Genomic DNA, 12,756 nt, shown 5'->3' with positions numbered 1-12,756 from the left:
CCACATCACACATAAACTGTCTCTCTCTGTCTTATCCCCGACCATAAAACAAGATGGGGAGAGTTAATGACACAAACATTTCTTATGTCTGCAGGAGTGTGGGCCCTTTTTCTCTGTCAACCTCACTCTCACCCTATAAAAGAGATAAACCTAAAAAAAGATAAACCTATAAACATAAAGTAGAGAGACAGAAGAATCAGAAATGGAGAGAAAAAAAAGAGAGCTAAAGAATAAAAGTGAGAGGAGGCCAGTTGTGGGGTGGGTGTGGTGGGAGAGTTTCTCTCTTCCATCTCCGTCAAAGACACACTCAGATTCCAGCAAGCCAATCAGCCAATCTAAGACAAATGATTTTGTTGAGCTTTCCTGCCACACTGGGCGTGGGAACAGCACAGATTCTCATAAAAAAAGAGCCTGTAAATTATTTCCCTCCTGCTTCAAAGACCTGAACAACAAAAAAAGGTTTGTGTTTATGTGTGGTGCTTGTGTTGTTGTCTTTGAGCCTGTTGGTCTCGGCTGGTTTCTACTGCATGTGCGAGTGTAAACACTATTTGACATCTACAGCTGTCTGCTCACATGCAGCAGTCTGAGAGACAGAATACAAAATTCTAATAGATAAATAAAACTGTTCGAGGGTCATTTAAACCAGGGGGGTCCTGTTGCATTACGCTTTTCTCGAGGCAGCGTTTTGATCAAAGCCGTTTGTAGGACCTCTTTCCTCTCCTTTCCCTCACGCGCCACCCTCCCAGCCTCCCACATCCCACACTCCAACCCCCAAACCACGTCTGCCTTGCTGCTGCTAATCATTGGTGGTCTCCTGACTGCCAACAGTAATTGATTAGGGAGCACAGGACTGGTGGGTGAGGTGGGGGGATGGAGGGGAAAGTTCAACCCAGAAATTCTCAAGGTCAGTGCCCTCTTTCTCCCCCCACCAAACTCCTTTTCTCATGCTATTAGGTATCAGCCACAGGGGAAACTGCAAATATTTGGCAGACTTGGTCGGACTTCCAAGAGACTTGGTTGTGGCGTGCACAAACAGGAAGATCTATGTAAGCAACATGGATGCATCTGTTTAAGTGAAACTCTTTGGTAAAAAGACTCAATTTGGGATGTGTTGATTTATCTGTTGAATCGGGAACTCAACATCCTTGGTTGAATGTGCTTATTTTTTGCAGACCCCCCTCGCTGCCCTAATAATGCCGCCACGTTGTTTGGCCCTCCACAGTTGCTCCACATCCTTGACAATATAAAGAGGGTTGTGGTTGTTATTCTAAAGTAATAACTCCCATCATTCCTCCTGGTTTCACAGGAAGAGGTGACATTCCTTGTCTATGGAAAGTGACTCATGCTGCTGTCTTGTTTAGTAAATGTAATTACAGACTTCTCCTCTTCTGTGAATTAGAGCAGAGAAAAGGCTCTATTTGGTCCTTTTTTGTGTGCCTGTGTGAGTTCTCTGTATGGCCAAACAGGGTTATGTTCACCGTAGCCGGCGCTGACTATTGACCCAGAGTCTTGATGCCTATGGAAACATGACTGTCACAGGAAATGTTCAACATGTTTCACTGTGCTGCAACTGAGCAAGAGGTGAGGGTGTTTTAAAAAGGATCCCTCCCAGAGCTGAAGGCTGGTGTTGATGTTGGCTGCACGGCCATTTGGGGCTGTCCAGAATCTACCACTCTCTGGTAGTAAGACCAGAAAAAATACACTCAGAGTATGCTCAGATACTCACAGACCTATGTCTGGACATGTAGACTAACTCATCAAGTGCACTGAAGTCCGGTGATGTAACTTCATGAATGCACGGAGAAAGTCAAACAGTTAAACCCAATCGCTAGTTTAGTAAAAAATTTACATAATTTGTCACTGAGAGAGCGGAGACTGGTGGGTTTCCATGTCTGTCTCAGTCATCCTTCCCGCAGATGGCCCCAGGCTACGGCAGCTGTGGAACATTCATTTTTGTTCGTCTGTCACTTACAGTGTCTCTCAACATTTGTCATGAGGAACTCATTTTTTATAAATCTGCTAGTAATGTCACAGATTTTCAACTAATTTCAAACATATCCTGTATAAAGGAGATGGAACATTAATCCTACATATATCTTTTCATTCCCCTACTGCTTATGTATATTCAAACAACATGTAAAAAGGATTATGACAAAACTTGATATTCTTGCAAATACCAGATCAAGATATCATGAAAGCCAGCCGAACTAGGCTGCGAATGAAAAGCACTTGTGTGGTTTAACTTTATCCAGACTTGTGAATACCAGAGGAGGTCGTTCTAAGAAGTGGTGGGTTCTGTTTTATGTCCTGTCAGTGCTGTGCATCTGCTCTCTACTGCCCCCCTTTGTTGGGCATGTAGTATTGACCAGAATTATGTCACGAACCCCTACTTTAAGAGCAAAACATACATAGTGTATGTACATTGTATGAGTCTGCAGTGTTGAGAACAAGTGTGCATTGTTAAAACATTGTACAGTACTGTATAAAGGGGGGTTTAAATGCTTAACTCCAAAAATGTGTTTTTCAGCTGAGGGCAAGTTTCCTTTTTCTAATGCATGTCCTCCTCACCTTTCTAAATGTACTGTAGCTCTCAGCTTGTGTGTGTCTTGGCCTTTTAGCTTTGCCGTGTCATGCTCAAATCTGAGGTAAACTGAACTCAAATAGTTTCTCATCTGCTGCTAATTCTTAGGCCATGTTTCTCCCAGTGGAAACAATCATGTGTGTTTCGGAGTGACAAGGGTATAAAAGCACTTTTCATTCCACCACAAAGAGTCTTCAGCCCTGCACTAACTCTTTCAATAGTCAGCTGGCCTCCCACTGAAATCACCTGGAGGTGTAATTTGTGCCTAGCAACAAAGTCTCTCTGGAACTTGACCATCTGAAATGCTCAGGGTATCTAGACACATTTGAAAGCACTACGTTTGCTTCTATCTCCTGCCAGTGTGCAGAAATTATACAACTGCACACCAACAAATTGTTTAGCCTAATTTGAGAATAGTTACTGTGTCTGAGGTCAGCTTTTACTTGGGAAAAAATAGTCACAGTGTTGTTAAAATCCCAATAAAGGCAACCTTTGTGGTATATTTTAATTTAAACAGAGCTGAGTTTTCCATATGACTGTGGGTAGTATAATGCATTGGCACTTCATTTTATGACAGAAGAAATATATGTAGAATAACTTTAAAATCGAAGGAAGTTAATCTAGATTTTACACACTCTGGGCAGGTAAACATCTTGCCTGTTGGAAACTGGCTTGTAAACACAGGAGCAACATGCACAAGAGCAAATGCTGATGTAAAAATAGATGAAACTGAGGAAAGTAATGACAGAGTTAAAAAAACAAAAAGAAAACCCACACAGTAGCAGCTTCCTTTCACTCTGAAGAGAGACTGAAATATAAGAGGTGGATAGTTGTGAAGGAGTAATTATTCCCATCACTGTACTGTCAGTTTATGGGCGTGAGAAAAACACAGATATCATCTTTTCATTCAAGCTTTCGATGTGGGTGGTGTGGCATATTGGTTTTAAGATGATGCTGGATGACTTATCATGTAGCAGAGAACAGGACTAGGCCTGTGGAATGAAGAAAATGTCATCTGATGCCATAGGGGTTGTATGAACCAAGCATCCGCCGGCCCATATTCTCACCAGTTTCCATATAGTACATGCTAAGTCTACGACCCCGTCCATCGAAATTGAACACACAGTATAATCATACAAATGCAATTTACTGTCATTATTATTCTTATTATCTACATTACATATGCCGTGATTTTATGTTGGCAGGGTGTTGCTGCCTCATAAGAGCTCTTTGAAACTAGAGCTGTATCTGCAATGATGCTGCTTAACATATCAAAGCTGGCTGATTAAGCCCAGCATTCATTTCAAGTGTTCACCTGACCCAGAGCATGAATTGGTCCATTCATTTCACTCCTCTGCTAAGCAACACATGTTGCTGATGAGTGTTTGTGCGCAGTGTGTGCAGATGCTTAGGCACCTATCACAGGGACAGTATTATGTCTCAAAGATGTGGATGGTGGTTTATCTTCTCTTTAGTCTACAGAGGTTTATCTGATCAAACTGAAGAATGGTGTGTTTAGCAGTATAGCCAGTGTATGGTCAGATAGCCACTGCTATGGCAAGTGCAAATGCAGAGAAACAGCGGCCTTGTAGGCGCCCATGGAGGAAGAGGACTCAAAGTCTTACAGGCAGGCTGTTCTGCTGCTCATGTTGGCGAGGTGAGGAGAGGGATACTCTGCAGGAGCAGGAAAAGAAGATGAGTGCAGGCCCTAAGCATTCACACTTGGATCAAGGGGAATCAAGGGAGAGGAAGGCTATCCAGATTACAGTAGAGGATCTGGGAATAGTTAACACCAGCTTCACCCTGTTCGAGGAGGACCCCGTCACCTTGATGAACAGCATGGTCCGCTCAGCCAGCTCTGCGTCAGCCTGCCGGAGGGCTCTGAAAAAGCAACGCCTGAAGCCTCTGTCTTCACTCCCTATAGAGTCCCAGGCCCAAGCGGCCATCACTTCTACCAGTGGAGAAGATGATGAAGAAGACGAGGAAGACCCGTTGCTGTTTGAGAGTGGCACTGATGACACACCAACTTGCGATAGCCTCCTGACACCACCTGTTATTAATCTGATCCCTCCCACTCCCTCCAACGTTGTTGACGATGATCAGTTCTTTGACAGGAATTCAGAAGAAAGTGTAGCACATACATCTGGCAGTGATGGAACCTTTGCTGCTAGTGACCAGGAGAGTTATGAGGAAAAGATGGAGAGTGTGGAGAAAGAGGAGTCAACAGAGGAATTCACACTGGCTGAGAATAAGGTCAGTGCTGATTATACAGCTGAGCCTGAAGAGGACCCAAGTGATGAGTGTGGAGAAGAAAGAGAGGCTATGACAGCCAAAGAGGGGGATGAAGAGAAAACAAAGTCCAGGTTCTTACGTTGCGCCTACCAGGTGGCTCCTCTCCCTAAGTACCCCCAGAAAAGTGAGTCTAACAGTGATAACATCTCCAGTGATGTTTCATTGAAATCCACAAATAAAGCAAATCTTGTTCAAAATCTTGAGCGCAATAGCGATGTACCTCCCTAATGTTTAGAAGAGCTTAGCAAAAACACCAGCTTTGTCACATGTACCTTCCAACAACTCCAAAGCTGCCACATTTACTGGTTGTGTTTCAATCGTGTAGAAATAAAAACTGTGGTTTAACGAGCAATGCGGCTGTGCCCAGTGACTGCATACAGCAACTCCAACATCTTACCTTAACTATTTTAAAGTACACATTTACTGTAAACTATACCCACTGAACAAAACCCAGGTGATTGGATTTAGCCAACAAAATAAAACATTAATTAGACAAATACTAAGCTGTTGCTAACTAAGTTGCTAATAAGGCTAACTGCTAAGATTGGCTAAACAATAGGCCTTTTGCCCATACGCATTTTGACATGTCACAGGAGGACAGTACAGCTGTGAATAATGATTCAGTTTCAAGGTCCTGGTATTGTACATACTGGCCTACTGTCACACTGTCTTGGCTTACTGGAACATTTGAATATAACTGAGCCATTGTTAATATATATATTAATGTTCATTTTTTATGTTAAAAGATATTGTTTTCACAAAGGTTGTCTTTGGTTTCTTTCTCCGTCATAGGAAACTTCAACACTGGAATAAATCTTTTGTCATTTACTGAGCACAACTTGGGTGAGTTTTCTTGATGTGAATTTGCAAGTATTTGCATTTAAAGCTTTCTGCTTCCATTTAGGGAAACTCTAGGTGAGAGGTAAATAGCACCAGATGATGGTTCGCTTCATCCAGCTGTTGAGCTCATGTGTTGCCTCTTCGTTTTGATCTCAGTTCCCCATTCAGATGAAATTGCAGTCATTATGTGACATGGCTACAGTACCTCGAACGTCTCCTTTGGGAGTTGCAGAAGTTCCCCTTTGTTGGAATCCTTTTTAGCCATTGTGTGTATATTCCCAGTGTGTGGCTGGGCAGGCGGTTCCCAGGTTTTGGGTTCCTGTGACTCAGCATGCTCTCCTCCCTCAGTCGTCTCTCAAAGAGCTTAATTTCTTTTCAAATCAGAGGAGGACAATAATACTGGAAACGATAAGCATCACTTTTGCCTATCCATTACATCAATGTGCTGAAAAGTTCTGACTCTAAAGCATTGCTTTGCCTTTAACCCTGTGTGTGTATGTAGTTGTCAAACTTGTCACGGACCAAACCTAGATTGCTCAGTGTGTTTGTATCGTGTGAGTGCAAGGATGCAAGGTGTTTGACTGTGCTAACCAGTCAAGGGAAAGAGAACTCCCTCATGCTTTGACTTGTCCTGACTGAGCAAACTCAGACTGGGAATGATGTCCATCTCTCCGTTACTGGTGATATCACCCATTAAGGCAACATCAGGCTGTGTCCCTAAGCCTGCCTACATTTTCCTGTCCTTTGTTTTGATTGGGCTTTTCCTGGACGACACAGGCTGTGTGAAGTCTGAACATGGTTGTGGTATGGTGGGTGTAATGCTACCCTCCATTAGCATTCTCAGACAGCTCTCCACCTTGTGTCCATTCTCTCCATGCATGGTGAGACAAAGTCACAGACCGAGACTGGAAATGATTTTCTCAAGATCTTATAGCTATACTCATCGCTTTTCTCACTTGGCTGTTCTAGTCAAGACGGTTGTGTTTTGCATGCACTGTTCTGAATTTGCTGTAGGCCAAATTTTATGATCCTTTACAGAGTGACTCACAGGCCAGCCAGGTGATGAAGAGAGTGCCAGCTCGCTGCTCCCTTCTTTGCACTCCACAGTCTCTCCAGCAACCAGACAAGATTCCACTGCTGACACACATAAACCAATTACATTATCTTATCTGATTCTGACTTCATCTAAACTCCCATCCATGTCAAACCACCCTTTCAGAAACAGGCCCCTGAAATCAAAAACATGTGTTTAAGCAATTAGGCTGGATTTTTTTTGTTAGGTAAACTATTTCAAAAGACTACTGTTTTAGACAGTAAAGGGGCTTGTTGCGCTTTAAACTGCGAAGATATAAAACTTAAAGTAGTTACAAATCAGAACTGCAAACATTCCAACAGCTATCACATCATAGAGTTGTGTTTTCTGAGAAAGCCAGCCCTAGCTTGGATGCCATATTCTCAGCCTCCTTCGTCTTGCTTGTTATGATAGCAAAAAAAGATATCTGCTTGCTGACCAAGTGACATTTGGAAAATGTAAGAATATGGGCTTTCTGTGGGAAAGAACTTGGGTTGTCAGAGAAGTATGTCATCAACCAGACGTACGTTAGTGTGCATGACGGGTTGCCAAGCAACCCCATCTAGCTGTGTCCAGTATCAGCACCAACTAATGCACTGTAAATAGACCTAATGACCTGTATGCCAGAAAAAAGGCTCAGAAGGCCTGAAGCCATTAGAATAAAGTGGCTTCAAAGAGTGAAAATGTGGTCTTCATTAAATAGTTTGTTTCCCATACAGGGAAGAACTAAGACAGGAATAACTGGAATCAATTCTTATACATTTATCGACTTTTTGTTTATTATTACTATGCAGATGAACTGAGTAACAGAGATGTGAGCTGCTCCAACATGCTGAAAGCTGAACACTGTCGGCTTCCTCACGCAGTCAACATGGAGACATTTACTCATCAAAGGGTATGGAGACCATGCAATGAACATTTTTTCATCATCTCTTCATACTGTGTATGCTGCATGCTCTATAGCCCACTCATGGACCTTTAATGTATTTACTGTAAAGTTATCTACAGAGAGTCACTACACATTCCTGGTAGAAATGTGCTTTATCTGATTTACACTATGTATGACCATGTGTTACGTCTTCAAAATACTGACTGTGAATTGATTTGACTAGGCTGGATTACCAATCTAATGTTAACTGAAACCTGTGTTACATGACAGAGGCCAGTAACGCGCTCCTGCAGTTTTGGAGACACACTAACCAGGAGCGCTACTTTCCACGCTTTAACCCAGAACACAGAGCACCAGGAAGAGGAGGGGGCGCCCCGACAACGACGCATAACCGTTGGTGAGTTTGGTAATATCATGTCAAAGACAAAGAAGATTATTCTACATAATATTTCTGTTGAGACTTATACATAATGCAAAAACAACCGTACATGTCTCTGTTTTTTTATGGCTTTCATGCAGCATCGTATATGCCGTCTATTCCGTCTAAGGATCAGAATGGAAACTTCCCTGAGAAGGTACTGTAAACCATTAAAGCAAGGGCCTTCAGGGTGGCACACAGCACACAGCCCAGAGCTGCCGCAATTACAATATGCTCTGTTTATATTTCCCAGCTCCCTTGATCTGTCAAAGCAATGACTCTGCAAATAGTCTCAGAATCTTCATCTGTATCCAGGATTCGCCAAGCAAGATTGCTTGTATCCTTAGCGATCCATGTGTTAGCTGAAATACAACAGAAAGATTTTCTTATTTTTTTGAAAGCAAATTGTTCACGTCCTGCACTTTTTATCTCCATGCAATATCTACTGTTTTATTTCCCTCTGGTACCCAATCAACTACATAAGAAAAATGTATTCAACATGCATCTAAAGCAGCCACGTCTCACACCAGAGCCCCAAACTGGGACCCAAAATTAGACAAAATGGCTGAAACTATGGATCATTTATGTGGTTTCGATAAATTATGATCTAATAGGGTTTTTTCCTTACTAAAAGTCTCTGTCTTGTAACATAATAATGAAATCCCTAAGACAGCCTAACCTCAATTTATCTAATCGCTCCACAGTCACCTTGTAAAGCCTTTGTTGGCAGTAGGGAAGACTAGTGTTCCTCTCAGGAACACCATAAACAGAGTATATGTGACTAAGGCAACGATGACATAGAAAAATGTGTTTAGGTAAACATTTCATTTTCAGTATTTTTAATCACTTGCTTACAGTTAAACACACAGATGTGTTTATCTGCTGTGATATGGCGAAACGTGGATATCCAACACAGTCATACTTACTCAATCAGTAACACACACAATGACAAACTGCCTGGCAGTTTAAGCAGGATGTCTTGCCATCCCTTCCCATTAAATAAGTCTTCACTTGCAGCCGTTTGAGTTGGAATCATCTCTTTGCGTCATCATGTGCCGCTCTCTTTGAAATTCCCAACCTCTGCTTACTTTTTGGATTGAGAAATGCATACTGCACTCATCTCAAAACAGTAGTTTAAAGAGTATGTTGCTTGGGTGAAGAGTTTTTATAAAAGTAATGAAAGCAGTTTTTCCCATGCCACTTATTTCTTGTAGAATGTGGTATAAGCAGCAGGTATGTAACCTCTCCTTCTCCCCAGGACGTTGACAGGCAAGTGGCCAAATGTCTTCGGGAGCTGAACACAGATGAAGTCTGCCAATGGTTTACCAGCATTGGACTACAGAAATGTCTTCCTTTCATCAGAGGTAAAACACATTTTTATGACAGCCTCCTCTCCCAGCCCTGTGGTTGCATGACAAAGGAAAACATTTCCAGTTGGATTTTTGTCCACCGCAGATCAAATCAAAAAAAACTTTTCGCATGAATGTCAATAATTCCAGAGGAAAAAGAGATGAAGATAATGTAAGATTAAACCTGACATAATCACTGCATAGATCATATTATACCTGCAATATGCAAGAGGTTTATGCAATAATAAACTTATCTTACTATCCTTCATATTTCATTTAGTCAAAAATTACAAATTATTTGTCAAAATATTTGCATCTTTAGAGTTTTCCCTTTTACTTAAAAAACAACCACCTCTGTCATCTTCCTTTTGTAATTTAGTAAATAATATATAATAGCTGAAAGCTAATAAACTGTAAGTCTGTAAAAATGTATATATTTTTGTAAATACTAACAGTTACATTTTTTAAAATTTCTTCTACTTTCTCTCTTATAAAGATATATATTTTTTTTAATGAAATGGCATTGAGGTATGCAAAGACGTGTCATTTACCTTAAGACAAAATATTCTAAATGTTTTTCTTTCAGAAGTAAAACTGTGTGGAGCAGATATCGCTTTGGTGGATGTGAAGACTCTGGACATCCTCCATATCGCAACACTGGAAGATAGGGAGCTGCTTCTGTCGGCCATTTATAATGAGCTGCACCCCCCCAGCAATGTCACCCAGACACTCAACTCTCTGCTTGGTATACTTACTTTTACAGCTTACCCACTCCACTACAGCTTGCAAATAAAGTCAATGTCAAGAAGATATTAACTGATATTTCTTTTTTTTCCTACAGAATCCTTAGGCCCTACTAACGTTGAGACATTCACTGCAACATTAGCGTCAATGAGCAAATCTAAGTCCTCTCCTCATGTGAGCTGCCTGAGAATGAATCGGCGTTCCCTCAATCTCAGGTACAGCCTCTCATTTACAGAAAAAAAATTAAAAAATAAATAAAACAAGCTTTGTTTTAATTTCTTGGCCTTTTTTCCACTATAGAAACAACAGCCAAAACTACAAGGTGCAGAGGAACTCTCAACTGATAGAGATTACTATTAATGGTGAGTAACTGAATTGTTTAAAGGTTAAATATATGCAGTGTATCATAACTTATACACTATATGTAAAAAACATGTACATTTAGAGCATACACATGGATGTGAGTATGTAATACTCACTTAGATATAGCCATATATAGCCACATTACCCAGTGTGTAGTCTGTGGTTTGGCTGTTGCTTTGATATACATAAAAGACACTTATGTGAGAATAAATAGGGCTTCCATTTTACTTTTGATTGACATGTTGTGTTGCAGCATCTGAGCAGATAGTTCATCTCAGAACTCCAAAGGAAACAACAGTGGGAAAAATCATGGAGTCATGCATCAAAATGTTGGGAATGACAGAAGATAAGAGCCTTTTCATACTGAAAGAAAAACAAGGTGCACAACACATCATGTAGTCTTTATACAATAAACCATTAAAAACACATATGTATTCATATACTGCAATGCAATGTTTTTAAGGTTCATCAGAGGAGCTCCCACCAGATCAGCAGATTGGGAATCTACTGACATTGACATCAGAGAACAGACAATTGGAGCTCCATTTGAGTAAAAGGGTAACACTGATCATTTAAATGTAAGGTACCAGGCTTTACCTGACATATAACATTTAACAAGATACATTTGTGTATGCTTTTGCATCATAGGAGAAGTCATCAGATACGGATTCACACAGTAATCCAGAACTCAACAGCGCTAATGAGAACAGCAATGTCAACAAAAATGTGGAAGTGAACCAGCGAACTAAAGAAGAGAGGATCAGGGAGCTAAACCAACAGGTGGACTCGCTACAAAATGTCATCCTTCAGGTCAATATCTGTCTTCAAATACATCTATGTAAATATGTAACAGAAAAACATTTGCTCTCATGGTAATGATGCCATAACTGTGGTGATTTAATCAGCTTGGTAGTGAATATAATCATGCTGTTCTTTTGAAACCCCAAAAGGTCCAGGAGCTCCACCACGGTCTTGTGGCATTTTGCTCAGAGATAAAGAACATGGATGGAGATTTGGATGTAGACAGGCTCGGCTCTGCGGAGCTGATGCAGAGATTGGAGTTGGTTAAAAGCCAACTCAATGAGAAGAGGCAGAGCCTGCAGACCCTCAGAGACAACATTAACAACTCCATGGCTCACAAGAAGAAGTAGGCGGACTGGCTCTGTTAATTAGTAGCTTGTTCAACAATGCATTCAATTTTTGGTCCACCAATGTCTTATTGTTTGTGCTACTTGTTTGTGTTTGACTGTCATCCACCTAAAAAGACTATGTGATGTTACTGCATATCAAAAAGTAATCAGGGTTATAGAGACTCCAAGGAAATAAACTGCTGTTTATTTAACTCTGGTGAAATTCACATAAAACCTTTACTACATTTAAACTACATAGTTCATAAACCATGAACTGTATATATGTAAATCTGTGATCTTTTCTGAAATGTGGTCTCCTACCATTCAGACAGTTGGACGTTCGTCTCTTGGAAAAGATGAAGCTGAACTGCCAAGTGTTTAAGGAGGAGATTTCCATGGTACATCTCAACCGGCAGGCGGCTCACCTCCAAAATGCTTTGCAAGAAAGCTATGTTAAGGTACTACTGATCAAAAATTACAAACACCTTTCATGGATTATTTGAACTGCTGCAGAATTTAAGCAACAAGCTGAAGGCCTGGAGCCTAGTCAGTGGAGTTTATTCGATTGCATGTGAAACACAGTCACACCACTGTGTGGAAGAGCTGTAGGGTCTGAGTAAGTGAATGTTCTGATAGCTAAAAATAAACAACGATAAACTGTACACAATATAACTGGCTTTTTCGTCACTAGTGAAAGCCATGTTGTGATAATGACAGACCTAGAGGGTAAATTAATCGACAGAACATGGTAAGTTCAAAAATTTGTTTACAATAGTATTAGCACACACTAGGAAAGTGGGTAACAGCTTCCTGATGTGGTAGTTCATTAAGTGACACTATTAGGTCCATCAGCTTTGATCTTGTCTTTACTGTCCTCCTGAGTGACAACACAATGCTCCATTCAGTCTACTTTGTTTCGTTAAGCTGTGCAGTTAGAGAGTGGGCATACAAGGTTGACTAAAGTCTTTTGGCTGAACATGCACTTTTTCTGAGAAAATGATGTTTAGCGCTGACATCCGAGAGCCTGTGACCATACCAACAATGGAATGTGTGTGACAAAAGCCACTGGGAGAGTGCA

General features: G+C 41.0%; 1 protein-coding gene and 1 long non-coding RNA gene across 4 annotated transcripts in view; one reads left to right on the top strand and one right to left on the bottom strand.

Moving 5' to 3' along the window:
* The window catches only part of LOC116704884 (uncharacterized), a 115,124-nt gene that overhangs the window by 9,119 nt on the left and 93,249 nt on the right, over positions 1 to 12,756 (bottom strand). The gene's annotated exons all lie outside the window — the stretch shown is intronic.
* The window catches only part of LOC116704877 (uncharacterized), a 30,405-nt gene continuing 21,359 nt past the window's right edge, over positions 3,711 to 12,756 (top strand). For both annotated transcript variants that reach the window (XR_004335798.1, XM_032540568.1), the window contains exons 1-14: positions 3,711 to 4,997; positions 5,666 to 5,716; positions 7,580 to 7,680; positions 7,945 to 8,071; positions 8,194 to 8,249; positions 9,351 to 9,456; positions 10,028 to 10,186; positions 10,283 to 10,400; positions 10,486 to 10,547; positions 10,802 to 10,927; positions 11,012 to 11,106; positions 11,197 to 11,358; positions 11,499 to 11,695; positions 12,007 to 12,136. Coding sequence is in view for 1 of the 2 variants with exons in the window: in XM_032540568.1 (XP_032396459.1) it covers positions 4,136 to 4,997; positions 5,666 to 5,716; positions 7,580 to 7,680; positions 7,945 to 8,071; positions 8,194 to 8,249; positions 9,351 to 9,456; positions 10,028 to 10,186; positions 10,283 to 10,400; positions 10,486 to 10,547; positions 10,802 to 10,927; positions 11,012 to 11,106; positions 11,197 to 11,358; positions 11,499 to 11,695; positions 12,007 to 12,136 (2,352 nt within the window). In the remaining variant the exon portion in view is untranslated. The remainder of the gene's footprint in view (positions 4,998 to 5,665; positions 5,717 to 7,579; positions 7,681 to 7,944; positions 8,072 to 8,193; positions 8,250 to 9,350; positions 9,457 to 10,027; positions 10,187 to 10,282; positions 10,401 to 10,485; positions 10,548 to 10,801; positions 10,928 to 11,011; positions 11,107 to 11,196; positions 11,359 to 11,498; positions 11,696 to 12,006; positions 12,137 to 12,756) is intronic.

This window comes from Etheostoma spectabile, chromosome 17 (genome assembly GCF_008692095.1).
Source record: "Etheostoma spectabile isolate EspeVRDwgs_2016 chromosome 17, UIUC_Espe_1.0, whole genome shotgun sequence".
Lineage (NCBI taxonomy): Eukaryota > Metazoa > Chordata > Actinopteri > Perciformes > Percidae > Etheostoma > Etheostoma spectabile.
The sequence above is the reverse complement of the archived record's forward strand: the minus strand, read 5'-3'. Positions and strand labels throughout refer to the sequence as shown.